General features: G+C 38.8%; 1 protein-coding gene across 1 annotated transcript in view; it reads right to left on the bottom strand.

Annotated features, from left to right (window-relative positions):
- Positions 1-10,514: 10,514 nt before the first annotated feature.
- The window catches only part of CFAP53 (cilia and flagella associated protein 53), a 38,115-nt gene continuing 27,104 nt past the window's right edge, over positions 10,515-21,525 (bottom strand). Inside the window, exons 6-8 of the mRNA XM_020972304.2 lie at positions 19,614-19,830; positions 12,117-12,210; positions 10,515-10,853 (exon numbers count right to left, since the gene is read on the bottom strand). Of these exons, the coding sequence (XP_020827963.1) occupies positions 10,622-10,853; positions 12,117-12,210; positions 19,614-19,830 (543 nt within the window). The 3' untranslated portion in view covers positions 10,515-10,621. The remainder of the gene's footprint in view (positions 10,854-12,116; positions 12,211-19,613; positions 19,831-21,525) is intronic.

Here is a 21,525-nt window from a genome sequence, read left to right as displayed (position 1 = left end):
CGGCTTAAAAATTCTTCCTGGGAAGATTGCTCAAGAGAGGTGGACTGTCTTTACAGCTATGATGATGATGACATGGAATGATGGAATTTAGGAGCTGGATTGAATTTTAGACATCACCTAGTTCCAACCATTCAAAAAACTGAGGCCAGAAAAATGGAGTAACTTGGCTAAAGTCACACAGCTAAGAGACAGAGCTGGGGCTAGAACCCAGGTGGGAAACTGTACTGTAATGATGTGGTCCCAGGAACATTTTAATAGGGTAGCTCAGAATCAAAGTTGTATATCAAAATGCATCCTTTTGCCCTGGTCTGAGGCACACATCTTGGACTGTTTATAGGAAGAAATTGGCATTTGGAGACAATTTGGACCCTGAGTCTTTGTACTGTCCAGGACTTTACAGGAGGTATAAACCATGTAACTGCTTTTTATTGTGCCCAGCACTAGGCATAATAAAATACCCTTTTGCTGAAATCTCAGGGGCTTTCCTATATAAAAAGCTATTATTTTTATAAGATGAAACTCTCATCTATATTCTGCAAGGCAGTTTGCCCAGTTTATATAAGGTAATCAAAATATCAGAAGGATGGTTTTATAGAAGGAAAAACTCTCATGCCTATGTATAATTTATAGTGTATGCATGCATAAGTGGACTTGATAGATTTGTACCAAGAAGCTATGTTAGCAAACATTAAGGCTTTGGCAGAGACTAGCAGTCAAGAAAATGTAGTTAGGGGAGCAATACACCACAAATCTTCTTAACTCCAGATGTTAAAGAGGACAGTGGTTGGGAAAGAAGACCTCCATAAGAGATTTGGGGGAGGGAATCATTCATTGATTTTTGTCATGGTCATCTGTATTACAAAGCTCACCAATATAGACTGAGGGAAAGCCTAGGCCAGAGTGGGAAGCTCATTCATTCATTCATTTTTTTATTTGATTCATTAATTGATTCATTTAATGAGCATTAATTAAGCTTCAAAATTACCCAATGTGGAAAGAGCGCTGGTTCAGAAAACTGAGGGTTCAGTCTTGTCTCTGGTGCTTACCACCTGTGTGACTTTGGGAAAATTGTTGAACCTGCATGAGTCTCAGTTTACTCTTAATATAAAATGAGGGCAGTGGACTAGATGCCCTGTGAGTATTCTTCCAGATCTAAATCTATGATAAGAACATCCTATATTACACACAAGTAGCATTCCGTTGAGTTCAGGGGGTACAAAGACAAATGCAAAACAGAACCTCAGGAAACTTACATTCTAAAAGAGTAAACAACAGTTATACTGAATGAGTGAATGAGTGAATGAATAAATAAAGCACTTAGTAAGTGCTTGCTATGGGCAAAGCACTGTTCTAAGGGCCGAGAAAACAAATAGAAAAATAAAATAGGCCCTACTCTTAAGGGGCTCACATTCTAATGGGGTTTTATATACAAGGTTTTAGTTGTAAGTCAGATGGAAATTTCATGGTCCTTAGGGTACCATGGCAAAATGGATGGCAATACCTCATCTTTAATGTCATTTCCACTGATAAAAATTAATACCAAGTATATACCAAAGCATAAAAGGTAATTTCAGATGTGAGATGTTCTAACAGGGTGAAGAGGAAAGGCTTTGTTTAGAAGGTGGCATTTGATTGAGTTTTTAAAAAATATTTTATTCCCTCCCCCAAATTACATGTAAAAACAATTTTAAATAGTCACTTCTTAAAACTTTGAGTTCCAAATTCTCTCCCTTCCTCCCTCTCTTCCCCCCTTCCTAAGATGGCATTTGATTGAGTTTTGAAAAAAGTTTGGGATTCTAAGAAATAGTCAGGGAGGGTGTTGAATTAGTCCAACCATTCAGAAAAGCATTTTGGAATTACGAAAGTCACTAAAACGTGCATACCATTGGGTCCAGACATATCACTACTACACCTATGCCTCAAAAGATCAAAGAAAAAGGGGGACCCATATGTACAAAAATACTCATAGCAGCTCTTTTTTGTGGGAGCAAAGAACTGAAATCAAAGAGGGTACCTATTAATCAAAGAATGGCTGAACAAATTATGGTATATGAACTTAAATGGAATATTATTGTAGTATAAGAAATGACAAAAGAGGTAATTTCAGAGAAACTTGGGAAGACTTGTATAAGTTGATTCAGAGTAAAATGAGTAAAACCAGGAGAACAATTTATATTACAACAATGTAAAGGAATAAAAAAGGTTGAAAGACTTGAGAACCCTGATCAGTATAATGACCATGGTTCCAAAGGACTAGTGCTGAGGCATGCTACCTACCTCCTAATAGAGAGATGATGGATTCAGAAGCAATGTAGAATGAGAACATATTTTTCAACATGGCCAATGTGGGAATTTGTTTGGCTTTACTATGCGTATTTGTTACAAGGGGTTTCTTTTTCTTTTGGAGGGAGAATGGTGAGGAGGAGAGGAGAGATAGGGCTTAGGTTCTCTCCTTTCTCTCAAATGAGAAAACAGAAAAAGGTCAGAAGGAATTGTAGATAAGCATAACAACAATGAAATTTACTTGCCGAGTTTATTCTTTACTTTAAAGGAAAAGCAAGGTCTATAAAACAGAGATTCACTATTTCATATATAATCTTTTCCTGTTCTGCAGTAGGTAAGGAAATGTTTATTTCATATAGTGTTTGTTAAGTACAGAATTTTACAGATTAAAGAAAAACATTTAAAAACAAATTTGTAAAAGAAGTTATCAATAAGAGGTAGTGCATTTCTTTTTTTTCCTCTCTTTTTTTTTTTATGAGGCAGTTGGGGTTAAATGACTTGCCCAGAGTCACACAGCTAGTAAGTATCAAGTGATCAAATGTCTGAGGCTGAATTTGAACTTAGGTCTTCCTGACTCCAGAGCTGGTGCTCTATCCACTGCAGTACCTACCTGCCCCTAATGCATTTCAAACTTTTACAAAGACACATACACAAGTGGAATGTCATGTTGCTATATTCTCCTCAAACTGATCTGACATCTCAGGCAGTCACCCTCCAATGACTTGTGGGGACCCGCAGAAAGATACAGACTTGCAGCATCCCCCAATGTTAGTCCTTCTAGACTCCCATCATCTATCTATAAGATATATTTTTCAATAAATCTAATTTGGATATGTAAGTTTTGTGTGTGGCCTTTTTTTTTCTTTCTCAGTATGGATACTGATTTACATACACACAAAATTACTCATTTAGATAAGCATTTGCTGCTAAATGTTAGGAAGTAAAATGGGTGTGAGACATGAATTATCTGGTCCTTTTGTTTACTACTTTGAACCTAAAAGAACATTAATTTATTATCAGTGGATTAACTATTATAACAGCTGCCTGATTGATTTCCATACCTCTAGTCTCTTTCCTTTCCATTTCACCTCTCACATTGCTACCAAATTAATATTCCCAAGACAAAGCTGTGACCATATTATTTACCCACTCAAAACCTTCAATGGCTCTCCATTGCTTCTAGGATAAAATGTACATTATTCAGCCTGGTATTTAAAACCCACTACAATCCTGCTCCAACCCATTTGCAGTCTTATTTCATAATTCTCACCTTTTTATACTCTAAGCACCCACCAAAATGAACTGTGTTCGATGAATTCCATCTGCAGGCTGTTCCCCATGTCTGAAGAAAAGCCACCAGTGTGAACTGGCCTCTTGAGATTAACATACTGGAGGAAGGAGCCCCCTGCCTGAAGGGATGGCAAGTGGATCTGTTTGTGACCAGACAGGAAAAACCAAATGGTCACAACAACATAGATCAGGCCATAACACAACAAATTGGGTCACAGCCAACACAGGTATCTATCTGCCTCACGACTTGGGTCTAGTGCTTCCTGATAAAGCTGATCAGACCATTTGATGGGGCTTGTAGGAGAGGTCACAGATGCCAGTGGGTTGAGAGGCTCAGTTTCCTTAGCCCTGCTGGCATGTGAACTCTTGAGAAAATTGCTGAATCTCTCTGGGCCTCAATTTCCTCATTTGTAGAAGGAAGGGGTTGGACTAGATGAATCCTAAGGGACTTCCCAGCTCTGCAAGTTTGTGATATGATTCTGTGACTGCATCTTGTGCACCATTCTATTCTTTACAGCATTTAGTATCAAGCTGCATATATAGTAGGCATGCAGTCTAGCTAAATACTGATATATGACAGAAAAAATAATGAAATTGAGCAAGAGATATTTAAAAATGTATCTTCGATGGTGGTGCTAAAGGAAAACCAGATTTAATTAGAGGATGACAAGGAGTTAGGATACATCTAATTTTCTTCAAAAATTTCCTTCTGAATTTATGGTTTTCCTTTCTTTGGTAAAGATGTAACCCTAGCAATAGTTCTCTTTTTTACACTTGTTTATCAGTCTTGATTTATGTTAGGGGTGTGTGTGTGTGTGTGTGTGTGTGTGTATGTGTTGGGAGGAGTGGACCTAACAAATGGAAGAAAAAGAAAACTTTTTTTGAGTCAGGATTTGGAAGATAGAAGGGGCAGAGAAAAAGAATTAAAGAGCATCCGTGTGTATGCATGTGCACATGTAAGTATGTATCTGTAGATGTATGTGTACATATGTATACATATATGTGTAACCTGAGTCCCAAAGCCCATTGTGTGGGACTCTGTCCTCATGGCTAGAGATCAATTCCTTGTGCCTACATGAGCAGTGGGACAGATTTGGCAAGAGGGGAGAGAAGAGAAATCCTGGTTTTTCAGTCTCTTTGGGGACTTCTAGCTTCCAGCATTAGGAGAGATGCATAAGATTCCAATCTCTCTTTAAGACCATGAAGGGAGAAAGACTCTGTTAAGAAGCCAACACGTACAATGTTGATTGTGTCCTTATTCTTAGCTTGTTACACTAAAAGACTTCAGGGAATTTCTCTTTGGGTGAAATCTGAGATTCTTTCTATCCTGGTTCGGCTGAGATATCTTGCTCTAGTGGGAGAGCTCCTTCAAACTGTATTGTCTGGTGTCTATATACACATATACATATACATATATACAAAGAGAGTCTGTGTATACACACACACACACACACACACACACACATATATATGTACATATACACACGCTCGTATGTTGAACCTCTCTAATTCCTGTTTTGCTATCAACTTGGAGAAATGGGGGGTTGTTTGTTTTTTGCTATTTGCTATCTATTTATTGTGGAACTGGTATTTGGTGGAAAGGTTGTCAAGCCTTGGATATAAAACTTGGGCAACCCTTTTTCCCCATTATGAAATGGTGATCAAGAGTTTAGCTCTGACCTAAAAATTATATCCCCGCATAGACTAACAATATCTCTGAGGACAGCAGGGATTCTGGCCTCTGGCACCAACTTCCTGCTTCCTCTCTTGGCAGGAATGAACATCTCCCTTGGAAAGGGTGAGGGGAAGAAGTATCTGTTATTCGGCCACACCCCGCTGTACTGTCTGGGCAGATAGGCTAAACCAGGTTGAGAGTAACCAACAGGCCTCAAACCTATCAGTGAGTCAGGAGGTATTGACCCCAAGCACGTATTTCCTCCTGTGGAATGGGCTGATGAGAACAATTTGTTCCAACAACCACGAAGGTAACTGAAGTTAGTGCTGTGGAGCGTTTAGAGTTTGGTCAGGCATCAAAGACACCAAGGTCATCTACCGCATTCCAGGTCAGTTCTCCTGACTTTTGACTTGCCACTGGACTTTGATAACTCTGGAAGAGAGAGTGAGGTTGATGTGTAACTCTGCCTCATGCAAATCCAATTCATCCCAAGTCAAGACTTACTGTCATTGATCCTCTTTGAAAATGGACAAACAGCTAACTATCTACATACACGCATATATATGTGTGTGCATGCATACATATATAGAGATATATACATACATACATACACATATATCTTAAGAGGTAGGTGGCCTTACAGATCATCTAATCTAACCCACTCATTTAGAAATTTTAGAGAGATCCCCTGACTGGCCAATAGATGGTATTGTTGTCACCAGGACCTCGGTTGGTGTCTCGAGTGAATGAATGGGTGTGGGTGAGAAGAGGGTACAGTAACATTAGGGTGAGGTCATTTGATTAAAATCCAGGTGCTTATCAATTCTGCCTATTCAAATTCAAAGTTCTAACACTGGAGCATGTCTTAGAATTTTAAAATTCAAAAGGCCCTTAAATATCTTCTGATCCAACTCCCTTTTTGTTGTTGTTTTGCTCAGGAGAATCAAAGGATCATAGATTTAGAAAGAGAAGGGACTGGAGAGGCTGTCAGGTCCACTCATCTCCTTTTACAAATAAGGAAACTAAGGCCAAGGCTGGGTAAGTGACTAGGCCAAGGTCACACAAGTAGGCAAGCATCAGAGGAGTTATTTAGAAAGGTCAATTTGAGATTCTCTTTTAAAATACAAGTATTCTCCCAAGAAGAGTAGAACTTTCAGCCACTCAAAATAAAAATTCATTTTATCATTTCACTTTCTTCCAATTTATAACATTAGAGAAAATAACAGCTTTGATGAGGTGAGAGGTCATTTGGGGATATGGAGCACTTCAGGGGAGTTTAGGCCTCACACAAGAGTCCTGTCTGAGATACTCTGGGTAGCCATAAGACAGCATGAGAGAACTGGGTGTATGGGGGCTGGTGGAGGAGAGGGGCAAAATGAGTGCAGAAAGGGAGATAGAAAGCAACCACCAACCAGGCTTGCCTGTGATTTATCTGGGGAAACACCAACTACTTGGAGGTGGGCTGGGTAGCTTAGAACTGTCTCCAGTGGTGGTGATTCTTTTTTTTAACAAAGAGGGTGTATTCCAGTTCCCTGGTCTGTACGTGGGCAGAGTGGCAGGTGATATCAGTCTTTAAGGGATTAGAGTGGGCTAGCAGTATGGCTAATGCAAAACTAGGAAAAAGTTGAGCCAATGATGGGTTGTTACAGTGCATGATAAACACTCCATACTATAAATCTACAAATATGGAAAATTTCCTGTACTTGGCAATTTTTTTCATTTCATTTCTTTCTCTCTCTCTTCCTTCCTTCCTTCCTTCCTTCCTTCCTTCCTTCCTTCCTTCCTTCCTTCCTTCCTTCCTTCCTTCCTTCCTTCCTTCCTTCCTTCCTTCCTTCCTTCCTTCTTTCCTTCTTTTCTTCCTGCCTTCCTTCCTTTTCCTAGCGGCAACCACTTGATTGCCCCAGAAAATCACTTCAGTACTGCTGTAGATTTTCAATGTTCAAGTTACCACAATGGGGGAGGAAGAGTACAAGAGTTGTAAAAATCAGTATGTTTTCTACCCTTTGAGGGATTATGATGCTGGTCTTCCAAATACATCTAGCTGCCAGATTGATTTTCTTCATGCACAGCTCTGATCTCTGATAAGATATTTCTAATGCTGTTAGCACAGTGCCTGGCATATAAATAAGTGTTATATAAATGCCTTCTCCAGCTCATTTTATAAATGGGAACCTGAGGCAAATAGGGTTAAGTGACTTGCCCAGGGTCACACAGCTAGGCAATGTGGACCTCAGGCAGATGAATCTTCCTGACTTCAGGCCTGGCTCTCTATCCACCCCACTCACTAACCCAAGGAGTGATGTCAGAAAGGGCAGCGAGTTTAGATGATAAATAATTAGTTTGACTTGGGACATAGTGGGTTTAAAGTGCCAATAGGATATCTTAAAGATAGATGTAGATGTAAGGCTGGAGCTCAGAAGGGAGGTCAGGGCTGGAAAGATTTAATAGTCACAGAATGATATAACCTTGGAGGAGCCAGGTCATTGAGTCCAATTTGCACCTAACAGCAGTCTACATGATGACTCAAACAAGTGTTCAGCTAGGCCCAGGGGTGGGGAGCCTGCAGCCTCGAGGCTACATGTGGCCCTCTAGGTCCTCAAGTGTGGCCAAACTGTTAGGTTTGGGTTCAGTCAAAGGGCTACATTTGAGGATCTAGGCGGCCATATATGGCCTCGATGCCACAGGTTGCCTACCCTGACTGCTAGCCTTTGCCTGAAGCTTTCCAGCATACGGGAACCACCACTTCCCAAGATGGTCTATTCCACTTTTGGGTATTTCTAGTTGTTAGGGTATTTATCTTGTTATCAAGCCAAAATTTGTCTCTTTGAAACATCTACCTATTAATCTTAGCTATGCCTCCTGGGACTAGCAGAATAAATTTAATCTCATTTCCACATGATAGCCTTAAATAACTCGAAGTCAGTACACATATCTCAACTTCTCCAGGCTAGGCACACCTAGTTCTTTTAAGTCATCATCTTATGGTAGAATCTTAAGTTTTTTATCATCCTGGTTACCCTCTCTGTGTAGCTCCAGTTTATCAGTGACCATTCTAAAACATGGCTTCCAGATCTGAACACAACACTCTGGATTTGCTATGAACAGAGCAGAGAACAGGAGGATCATGAACACTTTCATCCTGGACACCATGTCCCTTTTAGTTCATTGTTGATTAGTATTGAACTTTCCACTAAAACCCCCAGATGTTTTTCAGACTATAGAAAAGTATTAAAAACTGTAGGCAGCTAGGTGGCATTGTGGATGGAGTGCTGAGCTTGGAATACAGAAAACTCTTCCTGAGTTCAAATCTGACCTCAGATACTTACTAGCTATGTGACCCTGGGCAAGTAATTTAAGCCTGTTTGCCTCAGTTTCCTCATGTGTAAAATGAGCTGGAGAAGGAAATGGCAAACCACTCCAGTGTCGCTGCCAAGAAAACCCCAAATGGGGTCACAAAGAGTCGGACACAACTGAACAACAATTGTGCCTCTCCTGTTTTGTACTTGAGAAACTGATTATTCAAATACAAATGTGAGAACCTGTTTAACCTTATATACATATATATATAACCTTATATATATATATATATATATAAAACCTTATATATATAAAACTATATATATAACCTTATATATAAAACCCTATATATATAACTATATATATAACCCTATAACCATATATATATATATGTATATATATATAGTTTTTAATCTTAGTACACAGTCAATAGTGTAGTAAGTTGATTTCAGACCTGGTTCAAAGGTGGGACCCAGTTTGAAGTCTTCTTGGAAGATCTCCAGTTAAATGCCTTGAGGATCTGTACCTGGCCTTCTACTCTTTGACATTTTTGTCAGACTTGCACAAAGGCATCAATAGCATGCTTATCAAATTTGGTTTGGCCCCATATTCTGGCTTGTCGAGATTTCCTGAATCCTGATGCTGTCATCTAATGTATTAGTTACACATTATCCCTGTATGCAAGAGGCTGATGGGTCCCAAGGATGTGAAGATGAGAACAATAGACTGTCCCCAAGGAGCTTCCAATACAGTGGGGGATTTGCATGCAGGTAAAGTAAGGCAAGATAAAATATGCTAAGGGAGAAGTCTATAGAAAATTGAGAAGATCACTTTCAGCTGATGGACAGGGAAAAGTCAAGAAAAACATTCTGGAGGAGATGGGACTAAGACATTAAGTTCTCCCCATTTTATAGATGAGCAAACTGAGCTATATAAATGTTGGCTATTATTATTATTCTCCCTGTTTTACAGATGAGAAAACTGAGTCTGAGAGAGAGGTCAAGTGACTTGGCCAGAATCCCAGAGGCAGGATTTAAACTTGGGTCTTCTTGAATCCTAGTCCAATAATCTATGGGCTGCTCCACCTGGCTGTACGGATGGAGGAATGAAACAGGAAACAGCCAATACTGCGGTTAGAACCTGTTCTAGAGTCAGTGCTTCAATACAGTAGAACTTAATAAGTACTTATGCAGACTCGGGCTCTTTTTTCAGAAATATAGACAAAAACTAAACCATCCCTGCCTTCAGGAAGTTTACATTCAATGGGGAGGAAGGATATATATATATATATATATAGATAGATATCTATATCTATCTATATATCTATATCTATATCTATATATGTATATATGTACACACACACACACACACACACTTAATAAAACATAATCTGAAGAAAGGAGCACACTAATAACAGGGTGATTGGGAAGTGTTCTCAAATGAGGTGTGCCAGCACCTCAGCTTAACCTTGAAGGAACATAAAGATTCTGAGAGGAAGAGATGAGTGTGCATTAAATTGTGAAAAGGATACAGAATGTCTAGTTTGGGAACTAGCTACAGTAGTCCAATTGGGACCACAGAGTAAATGGAAGGGGTAATTTGAAACAAGACTTGAGAGCAGGTTGGAGTCAAACTAAGGAAAGCCTTAAATGCCAACCAACGGAGTTCATATTTTATCCTGGAGGCAATAGGGAGCTACTGAACGTTTTTGAGTGAAGGAATAACATGGTCATGGTACATAGAGGTAAGCATAATAAAAAAAAGTAGGTCAGGCTAATTAAATAAATATTTCAGTGAATCAAGACATGGTAAATGGCAAGGACAAGAGTGGTCGGTGGGCAGAGACATCAGGTAGGTAGAAAATAAGGTGGTTAGGTTTCTGTCATTAAAATTGATGAGAAATTTGCAGAAAGAATGAAACATTGTAAAGAGGAGGAGATTTGGGGAACTTGAAAATAACTATACAAACTCAAGAAGAAAGGATAGTTTATTAATGAGTTAGTAAGAATTTGAAAATAAATTATATTTGAGCATTAGAGGAGTTAATCTGTATCTTAATTGATACTAAACATACTATCATGGAAATGGGTATGCTTTTGGAATAGTTCTTCGAAAGGGATGGATGTATTCTTGGTCTGCTTCATACTTTGCAAGTACTTCCTGAATTCTTTCATTGAGCTCTTTCTTTGCCATCAGCCCTGCTTCATACTCTTTCTTTTCTGCTTCTTTTTCTGCCTCTCGAATCTGATGCTGGTGTTCAATTTGAGCTTGCAGTTGCTTCCTGTATTCCAGGGTTTCCCTGCATTTTCTAAGAATAATAGAAATGATGCAAGTGTAAAATTTACAAATTAAACATTCAGATTTCCTTACGATATCGTTTGCTACCCTTCTGTAAAGTAAATGACACCTCTCCTTCCTCCATATTGGAGAGGATCAGCTAGTGCCCCCCGCAAAAAATAATTCAATGATAGCAATATTGAGAAACAAAGAATCTTACAGAAAACATTGCAATATAAAAATGAACAGTAAATATCTTTCTTTTTAAGAATGGAAATATAATGGGGCAGCTAGGTGGTGCAGTGGATAGAGCACCAGCCCTGGAGTCAGGAGGACCTGAGTTCAAATGCAATCTCAGATCAGACACTTGACACTTACTAGCTGTGTGATCCTGGGCAAGTCACTTAACCCAAATTGCCTTGCAAAAACAAAACAAAACAAAACAAAACAAAACAAAAAAGAATGGAAATATAGTGAGCTGTTTTTATTGCTAAAGGTTACCTGAAGCATGTATGATAAAGCCAGAGGAATGGGTATAATTTATCAGTGGTTCTAAGCTAATAGTGAAGTAATATAAATACATTATCTTTTTTCAAATATACTATTTTTTATGACATGTCTTCTTTCAGACATTGAAAATGGTGGTGGAGGGAAGAGCAATGAGCTAAGGAATGGGCCCAGGAAATTAGCATGGAAATAGAAGACTTAGAGTAAGAAAGATATGAGGTAAGTACCCTCTCTTCTTCAAGCTATAGGCTAATTTGGGCAACAATATTAATTGCTGCCAGGGTGATGAAGCAATGAAAAGTCAAGTTTCTCTCTTCCTCATAATCCCCAACACAAATTTAGTTATGGCAGCAGATGAAGGGCACCCTGGAATCCTGGTCTAGTGAGTTAGTACAGAAGGCTATGATCATAGGCCAGATCCATTATACACAGGAATTGTTAGGTTCCATACCACAGACAAACTAATAAATATTTATGATACCATACCATTGGCTTAGTTGACACAAAGAAAGTTGGAAAAATCATTTTAGTCATTTGCTCACAGACTTACCAACCTAAGACCATTCTTATCAACCCAGCTGGTCATTCTGTACTTGTTTAGCTCTACTCTTTTTTTTTTAATATTTTAATGCCTCCTAAACCAGTATTTGGCAAATTTTATAAAGATCTTATTTCCTGGAAGGAAAGAAGTAAAGCTGATGTGATATTAATAAATATAATACAAAAGGAAAGGGGGCACTGTCCTCAATGAAAGACTTTTTACTGTAAGAAATAAAAAATAACATACCTTGCATAATTTTCTGCATCTTCACAGTTAAGTTCTTCAAGACCTTTCATTATTAATTCCTGATCAAGAACTTTTTCTTTTGCTTCTCTTTCCACTAAAAAATTAAAAATAATTAATTTCCAAACTACAGAATTCTAAGTCACCCCCCCGCCAAAAAAAAATCAACTCCTTTAAACAAGATGAAAACTTGCCCACATTTTTCTGGCCTTCATTACCACCCTGTCTTTCAAAAAACACCATATTGGGGCAGCTAGGTGGCACAGTGGATAGAGATCCAGCCCTGGAGTCAGGAGGACCTGAGTTCAAATCAGGCCTCAGACACATAACAATCACTAGCTGTGTGACTCTGGGCAAGTCACTTAACCCCAATTACCTCACCAAAAACAAAACAAAAAACCATATGTTATATGGCTGGCCAGTATATTGCTTCTTGGCAAGCATAACCTATGCTTGCAATCCTTTGGTTTTCTTTTTTGGTTTTGGCCATTGCAGGTACAAGGAGGGTACAGGCAATGTTTCCCATTGTGGAGGGACAGGAAAGGATGACTTCTGTTATTTCTTTAATATGCTTGTGATGTGAGATGTGAAGGGACAAATGAGCTGATACTTGAAAAGGGTAAAAAAAGCAAACATGTCATCCTTCTCTCTCACTGAATGGTGGGACAGGAAGTTCATAGGTGTGCCATAGAATGAGAATGGTTGGAAACTAACCAACCCCCACTTTCCTACAGAATCACATTTAAGCCATACCAGACAGTGCAGTCTCTGCCCTAGAATTGTATAACATCTCAGTGGAAGAAGGTTCTGCTAACTATCTTTAGTAACTATTTCCAATGTTAACGACCATCACTATTCATTATTAAATGACCCTCAGTCTTTGCTTCTTCAGATTAATAGTAATAGTTGCTTTAAATTCCTTATGCATCTTATTTTACAAATTTCATCGTTGTGACATTTCTCCTAGAGTCTTTGAGTCTACAGTTCTTACACTTCATTCCTGTAAAACTCAGTTAAATAGTTTTTAGATGTTGTCTGATAACCTTAACTTTAAAGATATCTGGGTGAAAAAATTAGATGGGTAGCCATAAATTTTAAGATAAGATAGTCACTTCAGTGGTATCACCCCAGGTAAATATCAATTGAATGGAGTCACAGAGAAAAACAAAATCAAATGCATTTATCCATTTACTGTCTCTTCATTCTTCACAGTTGGGTAGAAGTGGTGGTGGTAGACTGGATTCAAGAGTACCAAATACCTGAGAGAGAAGATGGAGGTGGAGAGGTGTGGGATGTACCCAGCGTGGCAATGGCTCTACCTCCTTAGAGCTATGAAGGCATCCCAGAATCTCACAACCTCACATAGTTCTCTCCTCTATTTACCTTTAGAGTATAGCCTACCTTTGGTAAAGAGAGATTTGGGGGCAGTACTAACTTTGACCCCTGAACAGGAAGAAGGGACTCAGTAGCAAACATGGGAATGAATGAGAAGGATGCTGAAAGGGAAACTGAGACAACCTCCTGGAAGATCTGGACTGGTGCTGCATTATCATTACAGTGGGAACTGAAGCCCAAGTTCCAGGGATCCACAGCTCCAAGAAAGGGAGAGGTGACAGAGGCACTCAACCAATCCAAAGACCTCTTCCACTTCCCAATAAAGTCACTTTTTCCTTCTTCTGGCTAACTGGGTTTGCTAGCTTTTGTTCTTTGTCTACTGCTTTCAATTTAGAACTCATTTACCTGCTATTAAATCCTGCTGACCCTTGTGGCCCCAAGAGAAATGTTAAACTGCCTGTATTATTTAAAGTTTACAAATAGGGTGAAGATAAGGGAGTGTTCTTTATTCTATAGAGGCAGACAGTTTGGTCATTCAAAGCTGATCTGGTACTTGGGGCTGTTAGGACAAAGGAGGACAATGTTACTAGACTGCACAGTATAGTTGTCTCTTCCACATTGCAACTTTCCCCATAGTAGTTTCGATATATCTAGGGTCAGTGTAAGAAATTAAACGAGAATTTTTTGGGGGAGTTTTGAGGAAGCAAAGGCCAGAAGACAACACAGAAAAAGTTTAGAAACTCAGAAATGTGTAAAATATATGTATAATATTGTATAATATCAACCCAAATTTTACAATAAGGCATTGTAAACACCCCATTAAAAAAAAAAAAGAAAAAATTCAGACTTCTTCTCTGGTACAAGGGGACAAAAAATTTTATGCAGATTTTCTGGATTGTGGGGGCACTGTGCTCCTACCCCCAGCAATGTGGAAGGGATAATTGTATAAGCCTGGTCCATGAAATAGGGATTTAGCTACTCCTTGAAATGAATTATACTTAGGTAAAAATGGCAGCCTGGAGCCAGAGATGGGCAAGCTCACTTTCTTTTTTGAACCATAGGACTCCTTAGTGGACAGGGTTGGAAAGTAAAGTCTCATCTCCTGAGAGGGGAAAACTAAAAGAAAATGAGAGCCACACAGAGGAAGGAGATTTCCCCCCCCTCTTCTCAACCCCCCCAGCAGCTTGGCCTGCCTCACTTGTTACCACCACATACTGCCCGCGCTAAGAACACTGATTTATAGTTAAATGATTGCTGAGATTTCTTCTATTCCAATGACTTCATTGTACCAATGAGGAAACAAGCCTAAAGAGGCTAAGGAGCATGCTCAAGGTCACACAGGGAGCAAGCAGAGCTGGGGTTTGACCCCACGTCTTCTAATACTTGTCCCACTACACCAGGCTGTCCTGACACATGCTCCTAATAGATTAGTACTCCCTTAGGTGAGTCCTCTACTCCAAACGAATGGGCTCACTCATCTTTGTTTTTTATCCTCCTCTGAAGACCCAGTTGAATTCCTGCTTGTCCATAAAGCCTGTTCAGGCCTAGAGAACCCAAATTACAGCCTCTGCTTTTCATTCATTCAACAAATATTGCCTGTGCCACTCACTTGGCAATTAAACAGAGGAGCACAGAGTTAGAGTACCTTCAAGGTCACCTCTCATTATCTTGAGCTGTTAATTAAATATTGCATAGGATACATGTTTTCTCTTCTGGGATGTTATGGCTCTTAGTTTCATTAAGTCCTGTGAACTCAGCTTGCAAAGGTGAAGAAACATGGGTTTTGAAGCTTATTAATTGTATTTCGTTGGCAGAAGAGATAAGGGCAAATGAGAATCCTTCATTACAAATATGAACCCTCATCCAAAAATGTTTTATTTGCATTAAAAAGCTCCTGTTCAAAGCAAACATCTTTGAAAGGGTTAAATCTCACCTACATCCTACTGTGAATTACTTAGTCAGAATTTAAGAGTCAAGACCTGGGTTTCTTGCTTCAGATACTTACCAACTGTATGAGCAAGTCATTTATCTCCATTTTACAGATGGAGAAACTGAGACTGATAGAGGTTTGATGAGCCACCTCATAGTATCTACTATAATGAATGCAAATATTTTAATCCTACATACATGTAATTTATTATTATTTAATTGAGGCAGCTAGGTGGCCCAGTGGATAGAAGACCAGGCGTGGAGTCAGGAAGACTCATCTTCCTGAATTCAAATTTGTCCTCAGATACTTACTAGTTGGGTGACTCTAGAGAAGTCACTTAACCCTGTTTGCCTCAGTTTCCTCATCTATAAAGTGAGCTGGAGAAGGAAATGGCAAACCACTCCAGTATCTTTGCCAAGAAAACCCCAAAAAGGGTCACAAAGAGTCAGACATGCCTGAAAAATGACTGAATGTTATTTAATTGGATAATCGCCTACATAAAGCCCTGAACTACTGAGCTCTGAATAATAAATTGATAATTAGATAGTTTTTGAAGGTTTACAAAACACTTTTCTCATAACCCCCCAGTGATGTAGGAAGTACAAATATTATTCTCATTTCCCAGGAAAGGAAACTGAGGCACAGAGGTTATTCAGCTCAGATTCACCCAACAAATGTGTCCGATTAAAAATTCAAATCAAGATCTCTCTTACTATCAAGTCCAGTGCATTTTTTTTCCTTCTATACCTGACAGAATTTTTATTTGGTCCATGAAGAGTGCCTGGGAAAGGCAGAGGGCTTCAGTCAGCTAGAGAACAGCATTTGGGTAGTGAGTTCCTGAGAATGAAATAGGGGCTAGTAGAAATGGGGAGGTGGGAGATAACTCAGATTCTGGTGGTGGGTAGAATAGAGACACTCGAATTAAGATAGTAAGACTATGGAATCATACTATCAGAGTTTTTTAAAGCTGGAAAGGACTTTAGAGACCACTTAGGGTCTTTGGGTTAAGTGTCCTGCCTAGTCCTACAGCACTCTAGGGGCAGAACTGAGGATCAAATTCAAATACAGTACTCTGACTCCTATGGCAGCTGGGTGGCATGGTGGATGGAATGCTCAGCCTAGAGAGTCAGGAAGACTCATCTTTCTGAGTTAAAATCTGGCCTCAGACACTCACTAGCTGTGGGATCCTGGGCGAGTCACTTAACTCTGCGTCAGTTTTCTCATTTGTAAAATGAGTTGGAGAAGGAAATGGCAGCATCTTTGCTAAGAAAACACCAAAAGGGGTCACGAAGAGTTGGATACAACTGAAAATCACTCGACGACAACAACAGATCCAACACCTGGATCAGGGATCTTAGGAGGGGAACGTGGAGAAAGTGAAGTAGTGACAAGTAATACCCGACAAGCATTCACCAAACTATCAACAGACACGCATTATGGATCTACTGTGTTACAGGAACTGAGACGTTTCCATTCTAATGGCAGAGACAATCAGCCCACGTGGAAGCATATACAGAATACATATAAAGTGAAAAACAGAAATAAATACAAGGTGTTTGGGAGGGAGACAACTAACAGTTGGGGGATCAGGAAAGAAGGGTTGGACTAACTGGTCTCCACAAAAGCAGAGAAAGGAGATGGAGTATTTTGTGAGGGGTACAGAAACAAGGTTAATTTGGCTGGATCAAAGCGTGTTGGCTTGGGCAGAGTAGGGAGTAATGTAAATGGGGCTAGAAAGATAGGTTGGGGCCAGGTTGTTAAAGATTTTTAAAACTAAAGTTTATATTTTTATATGAATTTTATATAAAATTTATTTTATAAATAGGAGTTTATATTTTTAAGTAAAATATAAGTAATAGGGAGCCATTGGAGTTTATTGAGTAGAAGAGTGACATAATCAAGCCTGCATTTAAGGAAAATCACTTTAGCACCTTTGTAGGAAGGATGGACTAGGGAGGATACTTGAGGCAAGGAGATTGGTTAGAAGACAGTGGAATAATCTAGGTGAGAGGAGATTAAGCTGCTAATGTGGTCACTATGTGAGTAGAGAAAAGGGTCAAATGCAAGAGATGTTGTAGAAATAGAAGTAGCAACATTTGACAACTGATTGGAATGTGTGAGGCACAAAAGTGAGGCAGTTCAGGATAACACCCAACTATGACTAAACTGGGAGACTTGAACAATGGTAGTGCTTTTGACAGAAATAGGGAAGTTTGGAAAAGGGGTGGGTTTGGGGAGTGGTAGGGGAAACATAGTGACTTCTCTTTCTTATATGCTGAATTTGAGATGTCTCTGGGATTTTCTGTTTGAAATATCCAATATAAATCAACAATTGTTACTAACTCCAGGAGAGTGACTGGGGATGGATATACTCATATGGAACTCATCTACAGAAAGGTGACAATTAAACCCAAAAGGAGAGTCACCAAAGGAGAGTGCAGAGAGAAAAGAAGGCTCTTGACAGATTCTTGAGGAACATCCACACTTAGGTGTGATATGAATTAGAAGGCAGCTAGGGCCTGGAGTTAGGAAGGCTCGCGTTTAAATCCAGTCTTAGAAACTTATTGGGTGTGTGTGACCTTGGGCAAGTTACTTAACCTTTATTTGCCTCAGTTTGCTCAATTGTAAAAAGGGGATGATAATAGCACCTACTCCCAGGCTTGTTGTGAGGATCAAATAAGGTAATATTTATAAAGTGTTTAGCATAGTGCCTGGCACATAGTATTATTATACACAAATATTATAGATGATGATGATGATGATGATAATGAAGAGGAAGAGGAGGAGAATGAGTCATCAAAAGAGATTAAGAAGGAGCATTAAAACAAGTGGGAGGAAAGTAAGAAGAATGGAGTCTTGTGAAAACTCAGAAAGGAGTTGGTGGTCAGTACTGTCAAAAAAAAAAAGAGAGAGCTTGTGGCAAAAAACCTTCAATTTTCTCAGGTAGGAAGTGAGGTTTTTAGCAGGCAAAGAAAGGAAAGAGGAAGCTATGGGAGGTTTGAGGAGAGAAAAGAAGGTTTGGAATAGCTTCTGTGAAATGTGAGACAAGGAATCAAATATAAAGGAATAAAGTGAGGATCCAGTTGAAATTAGATAATATGAATTTAGAGTGTATCTAGGTAGCATGGTTGTGTGACTTCCTTCAGCTCCATTAAGGCTACTCCTACCTGAGTTAGATTTCTTTTTTTAGGCAATCGGGGTTAAGTGACTTGCCCAGGGTCACACAGCTAGTAAGTGTCAAGTGTTCAGTCTGAGGCTGGATTTGAACTCAGGTTCTCCTGACTTCAGGGCTGGTGCTCTATCCACTGCGCCACCTTGCTGCCCTCTCTACCTGAGTTAGAGTGGAGGAAGCAAACAGAAAGAGTAACCCAGGCTGCAGTTTGGCAAGGGATGAGCAGAGACAGGATAAAGGGGACAAGGGATTCAAGAAGAGATGACTGTGTAGAAGTGAATTGATTAACTATAGGGTTGAGATTGGTAAGGGAAGAAAGTGAAGTCAGAGCAGGGATTAATGGCCTGCAAAAGTACTATGAACAAATTGTTTCCAACTAACCCCATTTTCTTTTTTGACAGGATTGCTTGCCTGGTAGATCAGAAGCGTGCTGGGCACAGGATATATCTGGATTTCAGCAAGACATCTGACAAAGCCTGTCATTATGTAGTAATGGACAAGGAAGAGACATGGTCTAGATGATAATAAATGGTTAGATGGAGTCATTACTGGCTAAGTTCCTGGACTTCAAAGTACAGATCAATCAATCTGGAGGACAGCCTATAATAGCTCTATTTTCTGCTTGTCTTGATCAACATTTTTATCAATAACTTGGATAAAGACATCTTTATAAAATCTACAAATAATATAAAACTGGGAGTTATTACAAATATATAGGGTTCATCAATAGGGAGGGAAAAAAGAGAAGCTATTCAGATCCACCCTCACCTGCTATTATTATTATGGCAATGTATAATATTCATGGAATTTCCTGAATTCTCTAATCTTCAGAACACATTTCCAAGTCCTCATCAACCTCTTCATTTAGTGCTAAGAATATGCATTTAATGGTTTTTCTCCCACCTAGAATAAAGAATTCTTCAGAGGTGGGAGCCTAAATTATGAATGCTTTTTTTATTTCCCTCATAGCACCTACCACAGATAGCTAGTACACAATAACTATGTGTTGATTAATTACTAAAATTGGCCTGGGTCCAAAAATTACCACAATTCAGTTTCTTACTTTTTTCTATAACTTGTAGTTGTCTGGTAGCCAAGACATCATCCATTAGTCGTTTTCTTGCATCCTTTTCAAGCATCAGCTGCGCGTCCTTCTTGGCTTTTATTTTTGCTGACTCAGCTGCTATGATTCTGTCTGCCTCATCTTCGTGAAGTCTCTCAGCTTCCCAGCACTGATTCAGATATGCCTGATATAGCTTTACCTCCCTCTCAGTGTCTTCCTACATAATAAAAGGAGATGGAATTAAAAACCTTCAAAGTGAAACACATCTCTCCATAGATATAGCATATATACATGATTTACTGAGAAACATATAATTTATTATAGTGACTTTAGTGATTTTATTCGCTTTAATTAGGATGGAGGAAATGTCATTAACTAAAACAGATTATTATCATGCTCTAGAGCCTTCATGTATGAACATGGTAGTGCCGACCTCTTTGTAGGGGGCAAGCACCTTGAGTTGTTATCTGCTAATTCATCTACTCTTTTATGCATTCTCCTTCGTGGTTGACAATTGGGATGGCTGGCAATTGGAAAGGCTTTTGAGTGTAACACACATATGGTGATGAACCCTGTAATGATAACCTCATTAGCAAGAGATCAACCAACAAACGAGCCTTGATTAAGCAGCTGCTATGTGACAGGCACATGTTAGGCACTGGTAATAGAAAGACAAATTTAAGGCAATTCCTTTCTTCAAGTAGCTTACATTCTCTTTGTAACAAGCTATAACCCTACCAGTTGAATTCATGGTATCCTAGAGTTGAAGGGAATCCTAGAAACCAATCTAGAAAAAGGAGATGAACTTAAACAGTAGCAATAACACTGTAAGGACAAACAACTTTGAAATACTTAAGAGCTCTGACCAATGCAATGATCAACTATGATTCCAGAGGACGGATAATGAAGTGTGTTACCCACTTCCTGACAGAGAGGTGATGAGACTCAGGGTACAAAATAAGAGATACATTTTCTTTTTTGGACATGGCCAATGGGAGAATTCAATTTGCTTGACTATGCATATTTGTTACCAAAAACAAAAAGGTTTTGTTTTTTTTGTTTTTCCCTCACAGTAATAGTGAAAAATGGGAAGGAAATAAAATAGATTTTTGTTCATTGGAAAAAATTAAATTAAACACAGTTAACAGTGATATTGTACAATGAAGAACTGTGAAGAGTAAGCTATTCTCAGCGATATAGTGATCTAATACAATCCTAAAGGACTCATGATGAAAAATGCTGTCTGCTTCCAGGGGAAGGACTGATGTCATCTGAGTACAGACTGAAGCATACTATTTTTCACTTTCTTTCTTTCTTTCTTTTGTTTTTGCCCGACTTTTCTTGTACAAAATGATTGATATGGAAATCATTTCCATAATGTACATATTATATTACATGTGCAATGTATAACCTACATCAGATTGCTTATGGTTTCAAGGAGGGGGGACAGGTGAGAGAGAGGAAGGGACAGAATTTGGAAGCAAAACTTAAAAAGAAAAATGAGTTAAAATTGTTTTTACACATAATTGGGGGGAAATAAAATATTTTAATTTTTTTTAAGAAAGAAAAAAATTAAATTAACTTTTGAAAAAGAAACCATCAAATCTAGCACCTGCATTTCACAGATGAGGAAATTGTTGCTCAGAAAGGAGAAGTTCAAGGTTACATGGCTGACTAGAAAGAGCTGGGACAAAAAGAGAGGTCTCCTGACTCTCAATAAAAGAATATCTCCTATAAGATAAAAAATGTTTCTTTCATATCTGAGGTAACAAATGCTTCAAGTTTATATTTTTCTGGAAAAATTCCAAAAAATCCTTATTACCCAAAGGCAACTCTTTGAATACTGGTTCAAATAAATTATACAGATTATTATTCCCTTTTATTAAAAATGGATCACAAAATAGGTCAATAG

The sequence above is a fragment of the Phascolarctos cinereus genome, unplaced genomic scaffold (assembly GCF_003287225.1).
Source record: "Phascolarctos cinereus isolate Bilbo 61053 unplaced genomic scaffold, phaCin_HiC Scaffold_4;HRSCAF=312, whole genome shotgun sequence".
Classification (NCBI taxonomy): Eukaryota; Metazoa; Chordata; class Mammalia; order Diprotodontia; family Phascolarctidae; genus Phascolarctos; species Phascolarctos cinereus.
Note: the sequence above shows the minus strand (reverse complement) of the source record. Positions and strands in the feature narration are given on the sequence as shown.